At 36.2% G+C, this 26,067-nt stretch overlaps 1 protein-coding gene across 2 annotated transcripts in view; it reads left to right on the forward strand.

Annotated features, from left to right (window-relative positions):
* Positions 1 to 16,904, forward strand: part of Slc6a15 (solute carrier family 6 member 15) — a 51,829-nt gene extending 34,925 nt beyond the window's left edge. For both annotated transcript variants that reach the window (XM_029482159.1, XM_021174754.1), the window contains exons 7-12: positions 2,241 to 2,482; positions 2,583 to 2,775; positions 6,454 to 6,646; positions 7,896 to 8,055; positions 14,173 to 14,335; positions 15,542 to 16,904. In XM_029482159.1, the coding sequence (XP_029338019.1) occupies positions 2,241 to 2,482; positions 2,583 to 2,775; positions 6,454 to 6,646; positions 7,896 to 8,055; positions 14,173 to 14,335; positions 15,542 to 15,913 (1,323 nt within the window). In that variant the 3' untranslated portion in view covers positions 15,914 to 16,904. The remainder of the gene's footprint in view (positions 1 to 2,240; positions 2,483 to 2,582; positions 2,776 to 6,453; positions 6,647 to 7,895; positions 8,056 to 14,172; positions 14,336 to 15,541) is intronic.
* Positions 16,905 to 26,067: the final 9,163 nt, after the last annotated feature.

Here is a 26,067-nt window from a genome sequence, read left to right on the forward strand (position 1 = left end):
CTCCCCTCCTCTCCTCTTCTTCCTTTCCCTTCCCTTTCTCCTTCCTTAATTCCTTCCTTCCTTCCTTCCTTCCTTCCTTCCTTCCTTCCTTCCTTCCTTCCTTTCTTTTTCTTTTTTAGTTTGCTTTCCAGTTACCATTGATGAAATAGTGTTAGTTTACTCAAGGGCAGTGGTTTTCAACCTGTGGGTCACAACCCCTTTGACAAACTTCGACCTCCCCAAATACTTACACTCATAGCAGTAGCAATATTTCAGTTGTAAAGTAGCAACAAAAATAATTGTATGGTTGGGGGGTCACTACAATGTGAGAAACTGTATTAAAGGATTGCAGCTTTAGGAAGGTAGAGAACCGCTGGTTTCGTGTGATGCTATAAAATTTATACTAAGTATAACATACTTTTTGTTTGTTTTCAGTCATCCTTGATAGTCTCACACTTAGTTCAGTCTGGTCCCAAACCTATGGTCTCCTGTTTCAGCCTCCTAGGTTCTGGGATCGTGGGCATGAGCCACACACTTGGCTATATGTTATTTTTAATTTACATAGTTTATGGAAGGAAGAAAGTGACTAAGCACAAAAACTACCCAGAAACAGCAAGTGGAAATTCACTTTGGATGCAGGCTAAATGAAATCTTTGGAACTATCTCTTTCCTGCCATCTAGTGGTAACTCCGTGATCGACAGTTCAATGTATTTGGAATTAGACGTAACAGTGATACCGAATAGCAACACAGAAATATTCCACAAAGAACTTGTGTGCATATTAGTTAAGTACTTAAATTATGAATACAGCCAGTATATTTGATAATAATTCATAAAGTATAAAAACTAATTAAAAATTAAGGCTAATTAAAATCAACTGAAACACTATATTCCAATATCTGAGGAAAGGTGGGAGTTTTAGAGGTCATATATATTACTATTTATTGCTGCCTCTGACCTGCTGTGTATTGTTGTCTGGTTTCTTAACTTTACAAAGCCTCAGATATTAGATTTAACTATGACATGGGCTTCTGTGAATATTAAACAAGAAAAAAAAATAACCATGAAAAGTGCATACCTGTGTTTGCCAGTTACAGTTTACATACACTTTCAATATTGGACAGCTAGAATTTGGCTGATACTATGGAGATGGTTTTGTTTTTACTCTTTCTATTGAAAAAAGCTGACTCCAGAGGATTGCTCTTTGACTTTGCTTGCTCTTTCATTTCATTGCTGAGTGGCAGCAAGATCTGAAACTTGGTAGATTTCACATTCTTAGCATTGTCCCTTGACATTATCTTCAATAAAAACAATTTGACCTTAAAGTTAGAAAGAGGTAAAAATATCAATTAGCACTGTGTTGTGACTGGAAATGAATTCAAATGAATTCAAATATCTACTGAGGTCCATGTCAGCTGTAGATGATGTCAATTTTTTCTTGAACTATTTTATTTTAAGATTTATTTACTTATTACATATAAATACACTGTAGCTATCTTCAGACACACCAAAAGAGGGCATCAGATCTCAATACAGATGACTACAAGCCACCATGTGGTTGCTGGGATTCGAACTCAGGACCTTTGGAAGAGCAGTCAGTGCTCTTAACCACTGAGCCATCTCTTCAGCCCTTCTTTAACTATTTTACTACATTCTGGAAAATTTTGATGATTTTTCAGAGAAGTAAAACACGATCTTATGGAAGTTGTTTATGTATTCAGAGCACTAATGATGCAATAGACTTTCTTCTATTTTCAAAGAAATGAGTCTCATTAAAATGAATGAACAACACCAATTGACAGTTATAGTGGCAGTCGAATCCTACCAATTACATAGCTACATTATCAGATTTTCATCAGAAAATTCAAAATTTGAGAGAATGGTGATGTGAAGTAACTATTTCGCTTGTGCTGGAAATTGGTTTATTATGCTTTGGAAAAGACAAAGAAAGATATATAATGGGGAATTATCAAAGACTAGTAATTTCTCTGTCATACTCTTCTGTGATGATTTATCAGAAAACGCTGACAAGTTCCTTTGTAAGTAGAAGATCTCTATGTAAGGGCTTGATGATACTGTTTCCTATTGCATTCTTAGGTGCTTTCCCAGAAAATATAGTTTTTATAGTTCCTTATTACACCATTTTATATAACATCTAAGATATATAATATATTTATATTAAAACGATATAATTCCATAGAAGCGAATTTCTTATAACTAGGAATTTATTATTGATTTCTGTTCTCTTCAATTTCAAACAGCTTGAAATGATGCTGGAGCCCAAGGTTTGGAGAGAGGCAGCCACTCAGGTGTTCTTTGCATTGGGTTTGGGATTTGGTGGAGTCATCGCGTTTTCAAGTTATAACAAGAGAGACAACAACTGCCACTTCGACGCTGTCCTAGTGTCTTTCATCAACTTTTTCACTTCAGTCCTGGCAACACTGGTGGTGTTTGCAGTTCTGGGGTTCAAAGCCAATATCGTAAATGAAAAATGCATTTCACAGTACGGATAATTAATTTCCACTAGCATTTCATGGCATAATTCTCTATAAATATGGATCAAAGAAGCTGGGTGCTCATTCTCCATCTGTTATACTTTTCAGAAACTCCGAGATGATCTTGAAACTTTTGAAAATGGGAAACATTAGTTGGGATGTCATTCCCCATCACATCAACCTCTCAGCTGTCACTGTGGAAGATTATCGTTTAGTTTACGACATCATTCAAAAAGTGAAGGAGGAGGAGTTTGCTGTTCTTCATCTCAGCGCCTGTCAAATTGAGGATGAGCTAAATAAAGTTAGTAGACCATGTGTGAGCAGTCAAAAAATTATCAGTTAGTTAAAGTGTGCTTCATCTGAAGCCTTCTTCAGGAAAGGGGATAGCAAAAGGCCTGGGGATACAGTTTCTAAATTCTCAGTTAACTCTGCATCTCATAGAGTGTGTTTACTTACAAAGATTTTCTTTATTTTATAAAACAGTCTCATTGATATAGTCACACTACTGTGCAGTCTTAGCATAAATAAGTTAATATCCACTCCAGAATGAAGACTAATCTGATACAGATTTTGCTATTAAAAATTAGTGCTGAATTTGAATTTTGGTTCTCAGGATTTTGACGAATGAATGATAATTTTGTTTATTTTTGACAGTTCAGTTAAAGAAATTCTGATTATATCTTTTTCTTAGAGTATAATTTATTTTAATCAATAAGGAATTATGGAAAATCAACTAATGTTCTTCTGTTGGTTGCTACTTTTGGCTGACATTGCCAAATAGGAAGACAAAAATTAGCCATTAGTCGTTTTGAGTAGGACAGTTTACTATTCCTCGAGTACAATATAGAGATTCCATACTAAATTTAAAGGCGTAAGTAAATTTGATAACTTTGAATTATAAAAAAAATATAATTTCTAGGTTTTCATAATTAAGCAAAAAACCTGACATGTGCTGAATTAGTGAAATAACACAGTCATCTGGCTTAGAGTTCTACATTTTTAATAAGATGTGTCACTGTGTGTGTGTAGGGTAGGGTATGTGTGTGAGGGCATTATCTCTTCTATGCATGTGTAGAGAGGTCCCAATATGTCAGATGTGATTATTCATCATTTCCTTCTTTGTGGCCTGAGACTGGGTCTCTCAATGTGTCTGAAACTTGACACTGTGATCCACAGAGATCTGCTTTTCTTTCTTTTTTTTTTTCTTCTTTTTTTTTCTAGAACTTTCTGATGTACTTTTAAATTGCTCATATGAGCACTTTCTAATTTCTTTCTTTTTTTTATATATTTTATTATTTTTTAATTTATTTTTTTTATTAGGTATTTTCCTCGTTTACATTTTCAATGCTATCCCCAAAGTCCCCCATACCCACCCCTCCCAATCCCCTACCCACCCACTCCCCCTTTTTGGTCCTGGGATTCCCCTGTACTGGGGCATATAAAGTTTGCAAGTCCAATGGGCCTCTCTTTGCAGTGATGGCCGACTAGGCCATCTTTTGGAGATCTGCTTTTCTTGTCTGTGTGTGCCACCAAACCCTGACCCCGGTGCTGCAGTTCTATAGACACATGGCAGAAGGCCTGACTTTTACAAGGGTACTGAGGATCTGTATTGAAATCTTCATATTTGTGTAGCAAACATTCCCCTCACTGACCCATGGTTTCATTTTTCTTTCATTAAGATTTTATTTTTTCCCCATGAACGGATATTAATTGTACACAGTACATAAGAACATTTTTGTTGGAGAGTTTTATTCCTCCAATACATAATCCTTTGCATAGGTCTTCTTGCTCTTTTTTTTCCCCTCTGGCCATGTTGCTTATTCTTTCATGTACATGAAAATTCATATATATATATTATATATATGGTGATATGGTGATATGTGTATGTGCTACAGAAAAAAGTAATTATAACTCACAAATATGCAAAGAGTGTTAACTACTAAGGAATAAGATTCAAAGATGCAATCAATAAATGGCTACTTTTTTCTCTAATTATACACACACATATATGTATATATGTATGCATACACACACACACACACACACACACGGTTCATGAATAGGAGTAAACATTCCTAAAACTAATTAATCTGCTTTGTGTGATTAAAAGGTGTGACAGCACTTTATGGCTAAAACAATCCTATCATGTATAGATAGGGTATCTTATCTGCCATTCCACTATTGATGGATACTTAGGTTGGTTCCATAACTAAGCTGTTGTCAATAGTTCTTCAACAACTAATATGCAAGTATGCATGTGATATGTTGACTTGGAGCTCTATGAGTGAATACCAAGAACAGTACAGCTGACTTTACTGCATATCTGTTTCATTTTGGGGGAAACATTCTTAGTGATTTGCATGCAGATTCAAGTAGTTTCGTTCCTACTGATGGTGGATTTAATCCTTTCTCCATAGTCTTACCAGTCTTTTTTGTGATTTCTTAATGACTGATATTCTGACGAGTCAGAAGGCATCGCAATCTAGTCTTAATTTTCATTTCTTAGATGGCTAATGAAGCTGAGCCCTTTGAATATATTTATTTGCACTACATCTTTTAAGAAATGTATTTATTTAATTACCCTTTTATTTCTTGGGGTATTTCACTCTTGTCATTTAGTAGCTAATGGTCTTTGTATATTATGGATATTAACCATCTGTTATTTTGCATAGCTAGCTGTCTCTCATTTGTAGCTTATCTAATCACTTGATTTTTTATTTTCTTATATAGAAATTTAACTTCATGATATCTATGTTTTCAGATGTTGGCATCATTTGGTGTGCAAATGGAGTCCTATTTAGAAAGTCTTAGTGTATACCCATAATTGGTGTGTTTCTCCTAACTCTTCCCTCTAACAGTTTCAGTGATTATGAAAGTTATCACATTAACCCCAAGTCTTTCTAAATGTTAGAATATAGGCATGATAGATTTAGATAAGATGCATATAAAATGGATATTTTATTGACATATGTGTTTTTTTAATTCTAAAATATTTTTTGCTGAATACATATTCTCTCATACAATATATCTTGACCACAGTTTTCCCTCCCTCCACCTCTCCCATCACCCTCTCTCTAATCACCTCACCTCTCCCCTCAGATTCACTCCCCTTCAGATTTCCTCTTTAGAAAACAGCCAGCCTCCAAGAGACTACAACCAAACAGGATAAAACAAGATAGAATGAGACAAGGCAAAAGCCCTCCTATCCAGGCTGGAGAAGGCATCCCAGTAGGAGGAAAGGATGCATTTTCATACAGTGCATTCTAATCACAGCTTTTCCTCCTTGATCCCCTTCCAGCTGTTACCCACTTCCCACCCACCCAACCCCATGTTCTTTCATTTCTTTCTAATTAGAAAGCAAACTCCAAACCAAACAAACAGATAAGCAAAACACAGGCAAACAAAGGGACAAAAAATGTGTTCCTTGTTGTTGTTTTTCTCTGAAATAGATTTTTTTTTATGGTTGAAAATTTGCATTCTATAGTCCGGGAATTCCTTTTATTCTTTGCATTCCTTCACATCCACCTTTTATTCTTCACATTATCTGTTTTCTTTATTCTAATTAACTAAGCTACCCCATAGGCCAGAAATATTTGCATACAAACATACATACATGCACACACACACATATATATACATATATTTTGTTTGTTTTTTATTACAGCAAATCAATATTTATATGCATAAGTCCTAACAAAATTTAATATCCCACATACTTAATAATGCACTATGTTATTCCAAGACATTTGAAATAATGAGCAATGTTATATAGTTGTACATTTTGTCCAGCAATGCTGAACTGTATTTTACTCTTTGGGTCCAGGCAATGAGCACATAACTTAAGGAATAAAGCATATCTTAGTGTATTTCTTTGCAGCAGCTCTAGCCATTACATAGCGTTTTCCCCACCTTCCCTGCTGAGAAGAAGCACCTCCTGATGTTGCTCTTGGTTAGTGCTGCTCTCTTCTGTGTTCCTCAGGCTGTGCAGGGCACTGGCTTGGCTTTCATTGCCTTTACAGAGGCCATGACACATTTCCCTGCATCTCCTTTCTGGTCAGTGATGTTTTTCCTCATGTTGATAAATCTCGGCCTTGGCAGCATGTTTGGAACGATTGAAGGGATCATCACTCCTGTTGTGGATACCTTCAAAGTGAGGAAGGAAATACTCACTGGTGAGAGATTACTCTTGACTTCCATGTAGCCCATTTATAAGTGTGAGATATCAGAGACTGCAATTAGACTGTGTTTATCTTGGATGTTATTAATATCTATATGACAATAGATTATAATTTATAATAATATAATGGTAGCTATAATTATTTCAGTGTATTAGTTTTTTTAAGGACAAAATATACACTTAATATAAGTTACATTTATACTTCTATCTTCTTCAAAATGGAGTTTGTATTTCTGTCCTATATTGATTACTTGTCGATTGTTCTGATAAAACACCATGTCCAAGGCAACTTATAGAAGAAAAAAATTTATTTGGGTTTGACACGTTGAGTGGGTTAGAGACACTGAGGGAGCAAGTAGGTGGACCAGCAGCTAAGAACTCACATTGGGATCCATAAAGAGGAAGTAGAGACGTTGCTTTAATTTTACTCATGTATGCTAGAAGGGGATTGAGACATGTAATATAGTCATTGTCCATTTATCTTAAGTGCCAAGAAGCCTAAGATGATGACTTTAAGTTGTGTGGAAAAGTCTTATGGTTACAAATGTATCTGTAAGTTTTTATATTAACAGCCAGTGTTAGTTTATGAGTCTGTTTCTTAGATGTTAAGCAGGAAACAAGTTTTAAATAGTTCTTCCTAGTTGTTGCTTGGATAATCAGAATATTCAGGCCTATACCCATCGCTTTACTTTGCACATTCAAGCTGTTTAAGCAAGATAAGTATGTAAATATGGATTGATGGTGATGCTTTTTCTGATTGAATTTTCTCTCTGTTATGCTTTACTGATAATCATATTCAATCAAATATGGAAGTATGTACGTTTGGCAATCTCATTACAAGCCACACTACACTCATTATTAATTCAAAATTGCATAGAAATTTGAAAACTACTGAAGCTTAATAAACGTACATTCTGTCTGGAAGGTCACTTTTCTATTAATAATAAACATAGGTTATGGATTTTATTTAAAAAAATTTTATACGGTTTTCCTTCAGTTTTTATTTGCACTTGGTAGGCATTATTTCCTAGAATTAAAGATATGAATTATATACTATTAAATTTATTAGAGGTTAACTATGTGTGACTCAACTCCCAACATGTAATTTTCCATAGAGTCAGAGAAGCTAGTGTATTCAAAAATTATAAAAATTGAAAAAAATGTTATTTGATTGTAATATTTTATAATGAGAGAAAGACTGGGCTTTGAGGAGGCTAATTGTTATTTTAATTTCTTTTCTTTAGTTATCTGTTGCCTCCTGGCATTTTGTATTGGCTTGATATTCGTGCAGCGCTCTGGAAATTACTTCGTGACAATGTTTGACGATTATTCTGCTACATTGCCTCTGCTAATTGTGGTCATCTTGGAGAATATTGCTGTGAGCTTTGTTTATGGCATAGATAAGTGAGTATACTTGATTTCCAGTAGTTATTTGTCAGCTCTATTTTGAAAAGTCCAATCAATATCTCATTTAACAGGGAAGAGAAATGGAAAGAGATGAATCTTCACCTAGTCAAATAGTTCACAGGCTTTTGTTGATAGGGGAATTTACTGAGGTGTTCTCCCCTGGTGCATGAGGGCTGAAAATTGAATACAATGTAAGGTTGCCTAAAATTCCAAGCATTGGATTAATTCTTATTATCAAAGAGTGACTTCCACACTTGATAAGTATTTCATATATTACAAGAACCTTAAGTTTCTTTGGTTTGTTGTTGTTGACCACATTTCATATATGGGAGAAAATAAGAGAAACAGGAGTTACATTCCTCAATTAGAACCTGATTAGCAGCAGATGTGTGATTCACAGATTTCCCACTTCTGTCTAAAGCTTATATCTTAGTTGCTTTGTTGAATTATTATGAGAAGTGGAGAGGGAGATAGACACACACATACACACCCACACACACATACACACCCACATACGCACACACACACACACATACACACACATGCACATACACACACACACACACACACACACAGAAACAGACACAGAGACACAGAGCAAGTTAATGGTTTATAGTATCAAACATAATTGGAAAAATGGTCTGTTTATTTTGAGATACATATATAATCTGCTGCATAATAACTTCAAATATAATTAACTGAATTTTCTGTATATCTAAATTTCAATAACACACTTTTTATGTAAGAAGAATGAACTTAATATGAAATGAAATATCAAACTCATATCTGTGGAAAAGCAATCTTTGAAATACTTATTCAATATAAGACATTTTGAATGTTAAAAATGTTTGTCTCTACCTGACATACAGACTGAGTGACGAGAGTCTTATGTAAAGTGCACATTGGATAAAGACTCAAGTCCTCTTAGGTGATATAAATTGCATTACTGGTATTGAATGAGTATTTTGACAAAGCTTAGGATGTCATACTTATTACTGCCCAAAGCTACAAGCTATGAAGAATAGGAAATTTCATTTAATAATTATGTTTCATGTGTCAAAAGTAGCCATTGAAATATGAAAAGTAAATAAAGCCCCATGTTTCAATGGCAGTTGAAAAACATTCTGGGTCATGGAAATGCATGGAGACTGAGGCGACTGAGCAAAGCACTAAATGCTACAGCTAGCATGAAGACTAAAGTCCACATTCCTAGAACCCATGTGAAAAATGTGGTTGGGCGGAATGGCCTTCCCATAATCCCTTCAGAAAGCAAAGGGAGGTGGAGATCTCGAATAGCTGGCTAGCCCAAAAGATAAAGTTCAATGAAAGACACTGTTTGAATATATCATGATTGAGGAAGACACACAGTGTCAACACTGGGGACACACACACACATGCATACAGATATGTAAACATACATGCATACATGCACACCATGCAAACTTACATACATACTAAAACTTCAAATTAAGATAGTGGTGAGATATCCTTATTCATTTACAGCACAAAACATTGCAGAGAATGTAGACTAAAAGGAAAGCTCACTAATTGTGTATGGAGCTATAAAATAGTGCAAACACTTCAGAAAACACTCTTCCAGCTCGTGATAAAATGAAGATATGCTATCATATGACATGTCAGGTACACAGTTTGATATTTGCTAAAAGGGGTTGACAATATATTCCAGATTAAAAAATCTGGCCCATGAATGTTCATAGCAGCTTTCCACACAATGAGCAAAAGCTGCAAATAGTCAAGATGTCTTTCAACAGATGAATGAATAAAGCATCCATCTAGAGAATCAAATATGGTTCAATCCTAGATAAATTCCTACCAAGCCATGAGAATACTGTTGGAGATATAAATGTCCATTGCTAAGAGACAGAATATGTATTTTATAATACTGTATCTTGTCAGATGCCAATTTATTGTAGACTATTTAGACAAGAGCAGCCTTTCACAACAGTTGGAGGTAGGGACAGATGTATTGAGCCCAAGGGATGTTTAGACAGATATAATAATGTCCCTCCAATGAGGAACATCTGGGTTCTTTCCAGCATATGGCTATTATAAGGCTGCTATGAACATAGTGGATCATGTGTCCTTATTGCATGTTGGAGCATCTTCTGAGTATATGCCCAGTACACATGGAGGGAACCATGGCTCAAGCTGCATATATGTAGCAGAGGATGGCCTTGTTGGACATCAATGGGAGGAGAAACCCTTGGTCCTGTGAAGGCTCAATGTCCCAGAGTAGGGGAATGACAGAAGAGGGAAGTGGGAGTGGGTGGGTTGGTGAGCTGGAGGAGGGCAGAGGGGCTAGGGGGTTTTCAAAGGGGAAACCAGGAAAGGGGATAACATTTGAAATCTAAATAAATAAAATACTTAATTAAAAAAATAAAATAAAAAGAAAAGAAAAGAAAACAAAAGCCACTGATTCCTAAATTTCATTGTGCTAGAATCTGATATTGTTATGAGATTCCTCTCTCAAACAATAGGTTATCAAATTAGATTTGCATTTAAATATTTATTATTTTTCCAAAGTCTTGTTAGAGGATATCAGTTTTAATAGCAGTGTTCCTAAACAATAGTAACAAGAGAAGGAAAAGTAATGTTGACAAGAGCTACATTTGTTGAATACCTATTGAACATGAAATAGTATATTCTACATATGTCATTTATGATTTTAACAGTACTTTCATGATAGATATAGTATTTCTTGAAATATAAATGCAGTTCAGAGAGAGAAAGATGTGTGTTAAGAGATGGCAGGATTGTCATTTGAAATAACATATGTTGTTTTCAAAGGTCACATTTTATTTTAGGTTCTGAAATAGAATTGCCATGCAAGAATTTTCTCATTTAATTAGTTTTCCTTCATCTTCACTGATCTGTGCTTTCATGAGCTCACTAACCACATGTACTTTTACCTGAATCTCCATTAATACAGTTTAAAGATGGTAGAAAATTAATAGTAAGTATCCTAAAATCCAAACTTTTGAGATACCAAATAGTTTAGCACAGAAAAAGAATATATTGAAGCATAAGAACATAGCAAATATTAGTAAATATGAATGCAAATGTAAAAGAATATCCTAAAATCTGAAAATGATAGCAGCATAGTTCTTTGTTGTTTGAATTTTTCTTTTGTTTTTAGTTTTTCATTGTCTATATTAGTGAAATGGAAGACTCATAGCCTGTAGCAAGAAGAATGAATCTTCATAAAAGGTTGAGAAAAAGCCACTGTCAACCTCAAGACCTATGTGGTGTCCTGTATGTGTAGGAGGGCAGTACAGAACGTACAGACATTTTTCTGGCGTTTTCTTTAATCTCTGTAGTTCATTACAGCAAAGGATGCTGTGTCCCGGATTCCAACCCTCATCCCTTGCTGTAAGGTCTGCAAAGAGCTCAAACAGGAAGATGAGAGTGAGGGAATGAAGTAGTCTCAGAAACATACAAAGCAGAGTTCCCTTCCAAAGTAAACTCTACTCTGAGGAGAAAATGAGGAGGAGATAATTAATTTAGTAGGATAGATATCATCAGGAACAGCACAAGAAGAAAGAAGAGATTAGCAAGAGGAGGAACCCAGAACTCATAGGTCTGAGCCATTACAATGCTAAAGTAGAGGTGCCCTAATTTGTCCCTCCTGATAATTCATGAAAATGAATTTTATTTAAATGTACTCAAGTTTCATGGAAAGTAAGTCATTTCAAAAGTAAGAAAATGTGGGTCTGAGACACGGTAAAGAATGAAAAAGTAAAAATATTTCACAGGATATGCAAGTGAAGGTTTAGAATTGATGGAGGCATCACAAGGATGGAGTTTTGGATTATTTAAAATTTTAAAGTTATGATAGAGAAAAAAGTAGATTTAAGAACAGGAGTATGGGAAGTCAGGTTATAATTGTGCATGAAATGTAGACCTGTCATAAATGAGGCTCAAAATAAAGGGAACATAAAAGAGAGCACAGTGGCTAGTTGCATGAGAATAGAAAATAATTTTTATTTTTATACTTTTAGTAAAATTAAGTAAAGATAATGATTGGTTTAGAGAAGGGAATGTAGGAGAAGTTAAGAAAAGACTTTATATACATGCACACATACCTATAGGTATATATAAGATGTATATTATTTGTTCTGATATATAACTTGCTCTTATATATCCATATTATTTATATATATAACATTCTCTAATACATATATCTATTATATATATCTATATCTAACAAATGTACTAATGTATAAAAACATATTACATATGTATAATATACATATCTTCCTCTAATATGTATCTATATATTAGATGTATATAATCTCTCTCTCTCTCTCTCTCTCTATATATATATATATATATATATATATATATATAGTGTAACAAATACAAAAAAATATATATATACCGTAACAAATACAAAAGCTATACTGATGAAACTGACCTGAAATAAGTAATTATGTGATTGTTCAAAGGGCACCCAGAGTTCTTTATAATTAGATATAATAGTTGACATCAGATCTCTAAATTTTTATTACTAGAAAAAATATACAGCATTCTACTAAGCAAAACTTTACTTTGATAAAGCAAAATCAATGCTAGTGAAAATATGCTTGTCAACAGATCTTCTTTCATGTATTATTTGTAAACAAGATATGTTTATAATAAAGTAAAGAACTAATTTTTTACTTGACTAAACTGACATTTGAGTGCAGCAACTGTTGATAATCAGAGTTGTCAAAAAAAAGTAAGTAAAATATTTATAATCTTACTGTAGAATTCACCAAAGATCTGGACTTAGATTTCTAGAAAGTCTGCAAGAAACATTAGTACAAGAGCTAGTGGGTGACAGTTGAGATTCACTTCATTTATTTATGTATTTATCACTTCATTACATTTTCATTCACGTGTGAGTGTAAAACATATTACAGTGCACCCATGGGAGCCAGGGGACCACTTTCAAGTACTTGGTCTCTCTTTCCACTGTGTGGTTTCTGGGAACATAATTCAGGCCATTGGTGGCCAGGGCCTTTACCCACTTAGTCATCTTGGTTGCCTCAAGATTCCCTTTTGCTAAGCATAAAGGAAGGTGACTACTTTGCAGTGGTTGTATGCTGTTAGGGTATTGGTGCTGTATACCTAGTGACTTTTTCCCTATAAATGATGGTACAGTAACCAGACAAAACCTGAAAAGTAAATGTGACCACCACTCTGCTTTTATGGCTAACTTGTGAAGTGTAAGGGAAATAGGTAGCTTTGTGAAGAAGAAAATGGAGATGGACTCATACAAGCGCCACTGGGAAATTATAGGACAAAATAAAGAGACAATCCCTGGAAACACAAAAAATAGGGGAGGAACTTGAAGAATAAGATTGAACTTGAGAGATACGTCAATGAATTACAAAACGGGAACATTCTTTCAGGAATGACACTACTAAAAAAAAAAAAAGTGAAAATTCCCAAAATATATAGACACCCATTGGTTTTATTTGATGATATCACGGAATCATTACTGTTTATGTAAAATGATGATGAAGATGATTAACAGAACAGACCATTTTTCATTTATAAAATAATCTTCCATAGTATATTTCAATAATTGGCTGAATGTCTACGTTAACCAAATAATAGCCTTGTTTTATTTTGATAAGTGAATATTCAATGTATAAATCATCTTTTATTATGAATCTGGGCATAGCTGTATGTATACATATATTGAAGTTGTGTCTGTTCTTGTGTTTGTGGAGGCCAGTGGTTAACACTGGGTTCTCCTATTTTATTGCTATCCGTCTTATTAATTATTTATTCTGGAAAGGATCTCTCTCTGATCTCCGGGCCTGCTATGTCATCTGAACCAGGTGATAATAAGGCCCTGGGATTTGCTAGTCTTTATTTCCCTAGCGCTGAGGTTTAGATGTGCCTTGGATTTGTATGGGGTTGCTGGAATCTGAACTTGGGCTCACATGCTTGAATGTAGGCTCTTAGTTCTCAGAGCTATCCCCCTATTCCTTGAAACTGTAATCAGTACAAAACTCACTAAAGTGTATAAATATAGATTTCCGTCCAGTAATTAAGATAGTATAATAAGATGGAAGAATAATTAAATATTTTCTTTTTAACCAGGTTTATAGAAGACCTCACAGACATGTTAGGATTTGCTCCAAGCAAATATTACTATTATATGTGGAAATACATTTCTCCTCTAATGCTACTAACGTTGCTAATAGCTAGCATCGTGAATATGGGATTAAGTCCTCCCGGATATAATGCATGGATCAAGGAGAAGGTAAAACACAAAATAAGAAAGGCTTATTTTAAAGTGAAAATATGCCACCACTTTGTATTTTGTTTTTACTTTCTTTGCTTTGTAGATTGATTTGTTTTATTTTGTTTTTGCTTTTGACTCTATTGTTCTGGTTTGGGGATGCTAAGATTTATAATATATACCTCCCACTGCTGCAATGCTTACAATACACTGTGAACTTCTTTAACAAATAAGACGATCAGTCTTTAACTTACTATTAGACTAGATCTCTTCATCTTATCACCGAAGAACAGTGATTGCACAGCTTTTTTCTCCTGGAAACAGAAAACCTCCAGAAATATCTTTCTTTAAAAATTAATTACATTTCAGCTACCTCCAACACTTAAAACACATATTAGTGATAAAGACATAATTTAAACATAAACTGAATCAAGAATTTATTACAATTGGTTTCTATGACCAGTCACTATGGAAGGTCTGTTTTGAGGTAGAACTGCTCACATTGCCTCAAACATGAGATCTGTGTTAGCTGTTATAGACCAGTGTGCTTACTTTAACTATTCAGTGCTCAATAATCCTATAAAATAAAAAATATTCACAATGGAAACACAGACCAGTCTGTCATCCTTATCAAAACCTGTGGGGCCAGATGTGCTTCAAAGTCTAGTTTTGCAGATTTTTGAAAGAAAGTATGGTACACACAGCAAATATCTATTGTTTCGTGATGAAATATACCAAAGCAGTGACTGAGAGGTTTGCTGAGTTCCTTTCAATTTTTGATGGTTTTCCTAGGCTAACAGATGCAGTTGCATTCATGTTGGGGAGTTGTATCACTCTCTCCCTCCCTTCCTCCCTCCCTCCCATCCTCCCTCCCTCCCTCCCTCCCTCACCCCTCTCTCCCTCCTATTTCTTCCTCTTCTCCCTCCCCCATCCTCCTCCCCCTCCCCTCTCTCTCGCTCTGTGTGTGTCTTTCTTTCCCTGACTCCCCTTTTCTTTATCTTATTCTAAGGTTCTATCAAGCATCACATTGCCAATGCAGAATTCTAGCCATATTCTGAATGATTAGACTTTATAATCATTGAATTTGTTGAATGTCACTTCCATAACTTACTGTCAGTCAGAATTTCAAATTTCAAAATTTCACATATTAACCCAAGACCAATGTAACTCCTTCATAAGAGCACTTAGAAAGACTGCTGACATTTATTCTCTCCCCGGGTTTCCCAGGCATCGGAAGAATTTCTGAGCTACCCGATGTGGGGGATGGTTGTCTGTTTCTCTCTGATGGTGCTGGCAATACTTCCTGTCCCAGTGGTGTTCATCATTCGTCGCTGCAACCTCATAGACGATAGTTCTGGTAACTTGGCCTCCGTGACCTATAAGAGAGGAAGAGTCCTGAAGGAACCTGTGAACTTGGAAGGAGATGACGCAAGCCTCATTCATGGAAAGATACCGAGTGAAATGTCATCTCCAAGTTTTGGTAAAAATATTTATCGAAAACAAAGTGGTTCCCCAACACTGGATACCGCTCCCAATGGACGCTATGGGATTGGGTATTTGATGGCAGACATGCCAGATATGCCAGAGTCTGACTTGTAGCTGAACGAAAGCAGGGGTTGAGTTTGGTTAATGTTTATCAGTGAGCATTGGTTCTACTATGAGAAGCATTGGGCTTCACTTATCACAAGGTGATCTCAGGTGTCCATGGCTATGATCTTTAATCCCAACAGTTTTAGACAGTTCAAGAACAGCAATCTTCAGTTTACATTTGCTCAGAAAGGATGGCAGACAAAGCTTACATTGACTGAGGTCATATTTTGCCAGGATTTTTTTTAAAAAAAAACAAGCACTTTGGCATATTTTCAAGTATTTCTATCTCTTAAAAAAAGGTGTTACCTCAGTTTCTAATAATTTCTGGATTTAATATCATTGGCAATTTTAAAAAACTCCCTGGTATATCTTACAATTCATATTTTTGCCTTCAGCGTAAGTTCCAGTATTACCATGAACAGTTGTGTGAGCCGGTGCCTCTCAGCACATTCCCATGAGTATGTTCTGTAGATAGTCCGTACTTAATTTTGGTAGCATTGAAACCTTCCTAGGCACTTAGTTGGAGAAAACTGCAAAGTATTTTCTTATATGATAGCTGCATAGAGCAATAGTATCAAAGAGTAAGAAGGCACTGATGCTGGGGAAAAGGTTAGGTCCAGATGTGACTGAGGGTTCCATGTGGTTGGCTGTATAATTTGTGTAAAATAGGTGTGTGGAAATGATTGAAAGGAGTGGCTCCATAATCTCAAGAATTATGCAGACTGCATTTTTCTTATGCCGTGTGCCTAAAAATCTACTTAATATTTATTGTGGTTTTGAGATCACTTATAGTATATTTATATAATATACTTGCAATGCATAGAGATGCCTATCAGGACTCTTAAGTGCTGATTTGAAAACTTGAAGCAAGATAGCATTTTGATTTCATATGTTTCTGTTTTGCTTCATTTTATGCAAATACAAATTCTTTTTTAAGTGATTGTTAAAACTGTATGGCATTACATTTTAACCTACAAATAAACAAAGTTTAAAGAACGGAGTTCGTGTCCCTCATTGAGTTTTGCTTGGATCACCTGAACTGGATTATGCTTCTTACAACTCCTCTCAGCTGGATTGTCTTGCGTTTCAGCCAGGGCTTAAGCAGTTTATAATAATCATCACATTTCAAGTCGGATTAACAAAGTCACAGGGCGGAGAACACTTGCCAGACAAATAAACAAGAATGTAATAACTGCCGTGTGCTTTAACATAGTCTTATAACATGGAAGAGTGCTTCTAGCTTCTAGCAAACTGTGTATGCAGTTGAGTGTCTCAATGGTTTTCATGTCTGTGATTAGCTAAAGAACAGGACATGTTCATGTGCATGAAACAATTTTGAATACACATTACAGTGTTATTAGTTATAATTAGATTTCTTATGTACCTTTCCTTTACCAGATATTAAACCCAGCATACTATGCATTCTACACACGTGCTCTACCACTGAGTCATAATATTTTTCCAGCCGTGTTAATATCCATCATTTAGATTAGCCATCCACATTCATTCGTTACACATAACTGTAAGTTTGTTTCTTCCGGTTTCCTCCCTTACCGTGATGCTGGTAACCTTTTGTTCTCCTCTCAGTTTCCAACTACATTGGTTACAAAAAACAACCAACCAACCAAACAAACAAACAAATAGCACAATAATAAACACATATGTAAGGGAAAGAATGTAATATTTGACTTTCTCTTTCTGAAATGTTTCACGCCATTGTTGGATTCTTCTGTGTTGTCACAGATGGTAGTATCTCCCTTTTTTTAAGGCTAAATAATGTTCCACTGCTCTTTATATGTCTCAGTGCTTTAGTGGACATGTATGTTGCTTCCATATCCTTAGTCTTTCACATGATGTGGCAGCAGATGAAGTTCTGTGAGGATATGATTTCATTTCTCTTCTGGTAATGTTTGTAGTTTGGGATCCTTCCTAAACATAGCTCTATCCTCTACTCACAAACATGAGGGACATTGGCCAAGACATTAAAGTCAAGTCAAATGTCCCCCTTTTTAGTATTGCCATCCAATCAATTCTTTAGCTGTCCTTAAGTAAGCTTTGCCTTGATTTCAGCATCTGTCAAATAAAAGTCTGAGCAAGATATGCTAGTTCTCAGCTGTGAACTCAGTACTCAGAAGATGAGGCAGGGATATTGTGTATTTCAAATTCAAACTTAATTAGATCGTGAGATAGAAGGGCATGGTACTAGATAGATACCCTGCCTCTAAATAAATGAATAATTATAAAGATAGGCTTCACGCGTCATACACACTGAGTCAATGCAGCATGATAATTCAAACCTAGGGACAATCGTTTAATTACTCATTACTTATTGCCAGTATAAGATGTATCTGTCCTTTCTTAGTGACTGCATTACATTAGCAGTAACAGCAATAGCAACAACAGATAATTTAAAATAGCCTTCTCTATGATCTAAAATTTGAAGTTAATTGTTTTTCTATACTACCTCTTCAAGATTTGACCTAAATTTAGAGGAGTGGTAAAGCTAAGGGACATCTCCTTGCAACTACAAAGTAGACTTAAAGTGGTAGGATCCTTACTGTGGTGCTGAGGATAACATGAAGGATGAGAGGAAATGTGTTTCAGGGTGGGCTGAGGGTCTCCATATAGAAGACATGGTTACAATACAACTAGATTATGGAACATAATTGCATGAAGATATATTTGTGTTACTGTACATTTGTGTATTTTACAATAGCACTTGCTTATGATTTATTAGATTTGCTTCTACTGCAAGGGTGAGAGGTTACTTATTGAAACATGAGTATACTGTAACAAGGTCATTACTGCAAGTCCTACTCCATCATGGATAACGACATGGACAGTACATCGTGGGGTTCCTTTTCAATCATCTTTTCACTTTCTATACATTCTAGTATCTCCCGAGATTACTGGCAATGGGAGGGTGGCAGGGAGATGTAATGGATATAAATATAAGCTCCTTTACTTTTCTACTAGGAAGTGGTGATATACTTCATAGGTTTCATCCAGTTTTAGGGTCAGGAAGATAAAATTGTGTTGAGATGTCTCAGTTGGTTGACTCCTATCTTGACAATATGAGCTTAATTCCAAGAACCCATACTGGGTAGATGAAGAGACCTCCACTTGTGTGCTATCACACACACACACACACACACACATACACACACACACTCACACACATACAAAAATAAATGTAGAAAGGTACTTTTATCTTTTTATTATATGTATTTTTTATTCCGGGTCCTTTGCATATACATTATGGCTTCCAGTTTAATGTTTTTGTGCAATTTCCGAGTTTGTGAGAGACTAGGTGCCTGTATTGATATCTCTTTCCTGTGACCATTTCAAATACAGCTATTTCCTTCTTTTGTTCATGTTTCTGATGAGATAGATTTTTTCTATTTTATGATATTATACTTACTTTATTATCATCCCTTGTAAGTCCATTTGTTTTCTAATGAGAGACAGAATGGGGGGGGGTAGATATACATTAGAAGGGAGGGGAGAAACTGAGGAATAGAGGGAGAAGAAATGTTAATTATACATGATAAAAATATTTCCAAGGAAAATATTTCCAAGGAAAAGTAAAAAAAAAAAATCACATTTTTTTATACACCAATGACAAACATGGTGAGAAAACAAGCACACTTCCTTTTACAACAGTGTCAAAGAAGGTAAGATACCCAAAATAAACCTAACCAGAGAGACAAAAGATCTCTACAATGAAAACTTTAAATTTCAAAAGAAGTTGAGAGAGGTGCAAGAAAAATAAGAAGTCCTCCCATGTTCATGGATTCGTAGAATAAATATTATGAAAATGATCATTCTATCCAAGTCAGTGTATATTAAATTCAATCAAAATCCCTATAACTTTCTATATACAAAAACCAAAATTTGAATGGTATATATCCAATATTTCTATCACTTTGCCTCCTTAATTTCAGCCCAGCAGCCCACTTGTTCAAAGTTTGTGGGCACTTTTTGTCATTTCAATCATTTTTCATGAACTGCTTCAGGAAAAACCAGAAGAAGAACCCAGCCAACCAATGTGCTCTTCTCAATAGCAGTTACCAGTCTTCATTTACTTTACCCAGGTGTAGTCACTATTAAACCAAATCTATGACTTATTTTTAGAAGACAGCTAATCATTTATATAATGCTTACCTTAACATCAGAGGATATGTTTATTCTCTATCTTGAAAATTTATTTATCCAGTTTACAACCCAATATCAGTCCAGTACCCTCTCACCCAAGTCCTTCACCAATTCCACATTTCTTTTGAGAAGAGAAAGGCCTTCTCTGGGTGTCAACCCCTCACTAAACTCTAGTGGGATTAGGCGCATCATCTTATACTGAGGCCAGACAGGGCAGTCCATTTAAGGGCCAAGGATCAACAGACAGGTAGGCAAAAAATTTGTGGACAGTTCCTGAGCCTGTTGTGGGACCTGCTTGTAGACCAAGCTGCACATCTGCTACATACGTGCTGGGGACTTAAGTCCAGCCTATGCTTATGTTTTGGTTGGTGTTTCATTCTCTTGGAGCTCCAAAGTATCCAGGTTAGTTCACTCTGTTGGTCTTCCTGTGGAGTCCCTGTCCTCTTCAGGTCCTTCTTCCAGCTATTTTGTAAGAATCACCAAGCTCCATCTAATGTTTGGGTGTTAATCTTTTCACCTCTTTCCATTGGCTATGAGGTGGACCCTCTCAGAGAACTGTTATGCTAGAATTCTCTTTGCAAGCACAGCAGAGTTATCATAAATAGTGTCAGGGATTTGTTTGTGCCTGTGGGATGGGTTTCCATCTCTGGTGACTGAAATTTTTGCTGGGTATAGTAGTCTGGGCTGACATCTGTGGTCTCTTATGGTCTATGAACAAGACCTATGCATAGGCCCTTCTAGATTTTAGAATCTCAAATGAGAAATTGAGCGTAATTCTGATAGGTCTGCCTTTTTATGTTACTCGGCAATTTTCCCTTGTTGCTTTTAAAACTCTTTTTTCTTTTCTGTGTATTTAGTGTTTTGATTGAGGTGGGAGTATATTCTATTCTGGTCTAATATGTTTGATGTTGTGTAAGCTTCTTATACCTTTATAGCCATCTCTTCTTCAGGCTCGGAAAAATTTCTTCCTTGGTTTTGTTGAAGATGTTTTCTGGGACTTTGAGCTGGGATTGTCTCCTTCTTCTATTCCTATTATTCTTAGGTTTGGTCTTTTCATAGTATCCCAGATTTCCTGTATGTTATGTCATGAACTTTTTAGATTTTTTTCATTTTCTTTGACTGATATATTGATTTGTCTTATTGTATTTTCTACGCCCAAGATTCTTTTTAGTTCCTGTATTCTGTTGGTGATGATACATAAATCTGTAGCTTGTGTTTTCTCTCCTAGATTTTCTAACTTCAAGATCACTTCTGTTTGTGATTTCTTTATTGCTTCTATTTTCCCTTTCAGGTCTTGAACAGTGTTATTCATACTATTTATCCATTTTCCTGTATTTCCTAAAGGGATATATTCATGTCATCTTTAAAGGCCTCTATCCTTTATAAGAGTAGATTTAATATCTTCTTGTGCCTTAGGGTCACTAGGATGTCCAGGGTTTGTTGTAGTAGGATAACTGGTCTCTGGTGGTTCCATATTGCCCTGGGATTTGACTGTGTTCTTATGTTATCCTCACACCTGTTTGTTTCCTGTTGACTGAATATGGTTGGTCACTCCACAGTTCTGTTTGATGCTATTACTACTATCATGATCTGAAACATGGTGAAGGTTTTGCATATGAAGTCACCTATTGCACCGTCTTCAGAGGAGGTAATTATAATATGCATAGGGTGACAGTTAATTCCTATAAAAAAGTTGTTATAAAAGAGCAAAGCTGACTCTTGACTGTCTGAATATCTGACTTGCCACAAGAATGCTTCCTTTCCTATGTCTTTCATTAAGTTTCAGTCAGCAAAGAGGCTATATAGACACAGTTGTTATCAGAAGGTGAATTGATGGGTATACTGGATTTTTACCATTCAAACTGAAATAGGAGCTGAATTAAACCTCCCCATTTAAAGTAATTGAACAAACTTGAGTGTTTTGTCAAAATGAGAGAAAATTGACAAGTTTATAGACTAAAGTTAGTCTAGTTAACATAACACATACACACACAGACTCACACACATTCAAATATTCAAATATCTCATATATATATATGTGTGTGTGTGTGTGTTATTGAAAGTTAAAATGCTTTTTTATTGGTTATTTATTTATTTCAAATGTTATACCTCTTCCCGGTTTTCCCTCCAGAAACCTCCTATCTCATTCCCCCTCCCCCTGCTTCTATGAGGGTACTCCCCCCTCCCACCCACTCCCACCTTACCACCTGTTCTAGCATTCCCCTACACTGGGGTATCAAGCCTTCAGAGGACCAAGGGTCTCTCCTGCCTTTGTTGCCAGATAAGGGCATCCTCTGCTAGATATGCAGCTAGAGCCATGAGTCCCTCCATGGGTATTCTTTGGTTGGTAGTTTAGTCCCTGGGAGCTCTGGGGTGCAAGGTTTGGTTGGTTGATATTGTCATTCTACCTATGGGGTTGCAAATTCCTTCAGCTCCTTCATTCCTTCCCCTAACTCTTCCATTGGGTCCTTGTGCTCAGTCTGATGGTTACTGCAAGCACCCATATCTGTATTGATAAGGCTCTGGCAGAGCCTCGCAAGAAACAGGCTATATCAGGTTCCTGTCAACATGAGCAATAGTATCTGGGTTTGGTGTCTGCAGATGGGATGGATCCCCAGGTGGCAGAGTCTCTGGGTGGCCTTTCCTTCAGTCTCTGCTCCACTCTTTGTCCCTGTATTTCCTGTAGACAGGAGCAAATTTGGGTTAAAATTTTGGAGACGGGTGGGTGGCCCTATCTCTCAACTGGGGCCCATGCCTAACCTCCAGATATGGTTTCTACAGGTTCTTTCTCCCTTTTTTTTGGGGGGGGGGGCATTTCAGCAAATGTCATGCCCAATGGTTCCTGAGATCCTCTTGTTTTCCTGTTATCTGGAATTTTCTGGTGGCTACCACTAATTCCCCATCCCCTGCTGCTACACACCTCTGAAGTCCTTAACTCTATCCTCTCTTTCAGAATGAAAAAGAAATGTTGAAGGTCTTTATATCAATTTTGCTTTTGCTTGAAAAGAGATAAGCTCAATTGTAACTAGGTTTCCTAGCTACACAAAATGTTAGTTTTGTTACTTAATACCCATGTGACTAATTTATGTCATTTCTTCATGCATTCATTTCGACATCTGAAGTCAGACTTAGTGCTTACCTATATTAAATCAGATAGGGGACTAATATCCAATATATATAAAGAACTCAAGAGGGTGGACTCCAGAAAATCAAATAACCCCATTAAAAATGGGGCTCAGAGCTAAACAAAGAATTCTCACTTGAGGAATACCGAATGGCTGAGAAGCACCTGAAAAAATGTTCAACATCCTTAATCATCAGAGAAATGCAAATCAAAACAACCCTGAGATTCCATCTCATACCAGTCAGAATGGCTAAGTTCAAAAATTCAGGTGACAGCAGATGCTGGCGAGGATGTGGAGAAAAAGGAACACTCCTCCATTGTTGGTGGGATTGCAAGCTTGTACAACCACTCTGGAAATCAGTCTGGAGGTTCCTCAGAAAATTGGACATAGTACTACCAGAGGATCCCACAATACCTCTCCTGGGCATATGTCCAGAAGATGTCCCAACCGGTAAAAAGGACACATGCTCCACTATGTTCATAGCAGCCTTATTTATAATAGCCAGAACCTGGAAAGAACTGAGATGCCCCTCAACAGAGGAGTGGAAACAAAAAATGTGGTACATTTACACAATGGAGTACTACTCAGCTATTAAAAAGAATGAATTTGTGAAATTCCTAGGCAAATGGTTGGACCTGGAGGGCATCATCCTGAGTGAGGTAACACAATCACAAAAGAACTCAAATGATATGTACTCACTGATAAGTGAATATTAGCCCAGAAACTTAGTATACCCGAGATATAAGATACAATTTGCAAAACACATGAAACTGAAGAAGAACGAAGACCAAAGTGTGGACACTTTGCCCCTTCTTAGAATTGGGAACAATCACCCATGGAAGGAGTTACAGAGACAAAGTTTGGAGCTGAGACAAAAGGATGGACCATCTAGAGACTGCCATATCCAGGGATCCATCCCATAATTAGCCTCCAAACGATGACACCATTGCATACACTAGCAAGCGTTTGCTGAAAGGACCCTGATATAGCTGTNTCTTGTGAGACTAGNCCGGGGCCTAGCAAACACAGAAGTGGATGCTCACAGTCAGNTATTGGATGGATCACAGGGCCCCCAATGGAGGAGCTAGAGAAAGTATCCAAGGAGCTAAAGAGATCTGCAACCCTGTAGGTGCAACAATATTATGAACTAACCAATACCCCGGAGCTCTTGACTCTAGCTGCATATGTATCAAATGATGGCCTAGTCGGCCATCACTGGAAAGAGAGGCCCGTTGGACATGCAAACTTTATATGCCTCAGTACAGGGGAACGCCAGGGCCAAAAAAATGGGAATGGGTGGGTAGGGAAGTGGAGGAGGGGAGGGTATGGGAAACTTTTGGGATAGCATTGAAATGTAATTGAGGAAAATACGTAATAAAAAAAAAATGCAGGCTACTATAATGGCACCATTAGTTCTGAACCTAGAATAATAATGACAAGCAATACACTGTTTTATTCTGACCTAAACATAATTTTTGTTTGTGTGTGAGCATGTGTAGTAGGTGGAGGTGTGTTTGACTATGTTTGTGTGTGTGTGTGTGTGTGTGTGTGTGTGTGAGAGAGAGAGAGAGAGAGAGAGAGAGAGAGAGAGAGAGAGAGAGAGATTATAGGTTGAGGGTAAAAATCTTCTCTTTCTATCTTGCATTTTGAAAGAGAATCTTTTGTTTAACTGAGCTCATGTATTTAAATGCACAGGATTGTCAATAAGCTGTCATGATGCTCCTGTTTGCTTCCCCTGAGCTGAGATTACATGAGCATGCCACCATATTTGCCTTTCAATGTGGATGCTGGGGACTCTAACTCATCTCTCTGTAGTTGTACTCAAGTGATTTATCAATTCAGCCATCTTCTATGACCGTAATGTTGTCTTATTTTCTATGTTCTATCTATGTATGGCTCTCTCTATATTTGACATAGGGTTTCACTATGATGCTCTGGCAGTCTGGAAATAACTTTGTAGACTATGTAGCTTCAAACCGATAGAGCTCAGTCTAACTCTACAAAAGTGCTGAGTTAAAGATGGATGCCACCATGCCCAGCTTTGTCCTCAAACTTAACGTTTTCACCATTATATCTCATTTGTCCCACAAATTTTCAATACAAGTTTGAAGAACACAACCTGAAATAGATTTTATAGGATGGATATAATGATTACTCTAGGGGATAAAAGAAAATTCATCAAAATTTTAAAATAAATTTCAAAATGATGAATGAACAAATCAAAAGAATAAAGAAATATAATAAAACTAAAGAAACATTAATAGTGTTTGGATGCTATTTATCTATCTCTATTTTGAACCAGATATACAAAGTCTCTGCCATTCAAGTATCTTCCAGAAGAGGGCAATAGCACATTTTCTTACCACTAGATGGTTCTAAGTATTTATGTTATGTCCAAGTCACTGAAAATCATAATTTAGTATTGGAAAGTGGTTATTTTAAAATTTTGATAAAAATTCTTCCTCCTTTTGACTTACTGTTTTATATTTTAAATATTTACTGCCACATATCTTAAAACATGATCTATTTATTTCTATGAAGAAATGATGCTGAAATTTAGAAAAGGACCAATATTACTAATTATCTTTTCTTTTTTCCTTTTGTGAAAATTGATTTTTTTCCTCACATAATACATCTAAGTATGGTTTTCCTCTCCCTACCTGTTTCGGCCTGCCCGCAGTCCACAACACGAATGGTTCGACTGAGAATGGCAGTTCTCTGAAAAGAGAGGAATCTAGACGGGGCGGAAGAAAAGAATGGAGCCAGGACAACAAACATTCTGATCAAGGCTCAATTTTATTAATTCCAGACACTCAGTTTATAAAGAAAGGGGGAGGGAACCCAATATCCTGCCAAGTAACTCAGGGTCCAGTAGCAGGACGA

This window comes from Mus caroli, chromosome 10, assembly GCF_900094665.2.
Source record: "Mus caroli chromosome 10, CAROLI_EIJ_v1.1, whole genome shotgun sequence".
Classification (NCBI taxonomy): Eukaryota; Metazoa; Chordata; class Mammalia; order Rodentia; family Muridae; genus Mus; species Mus caroli.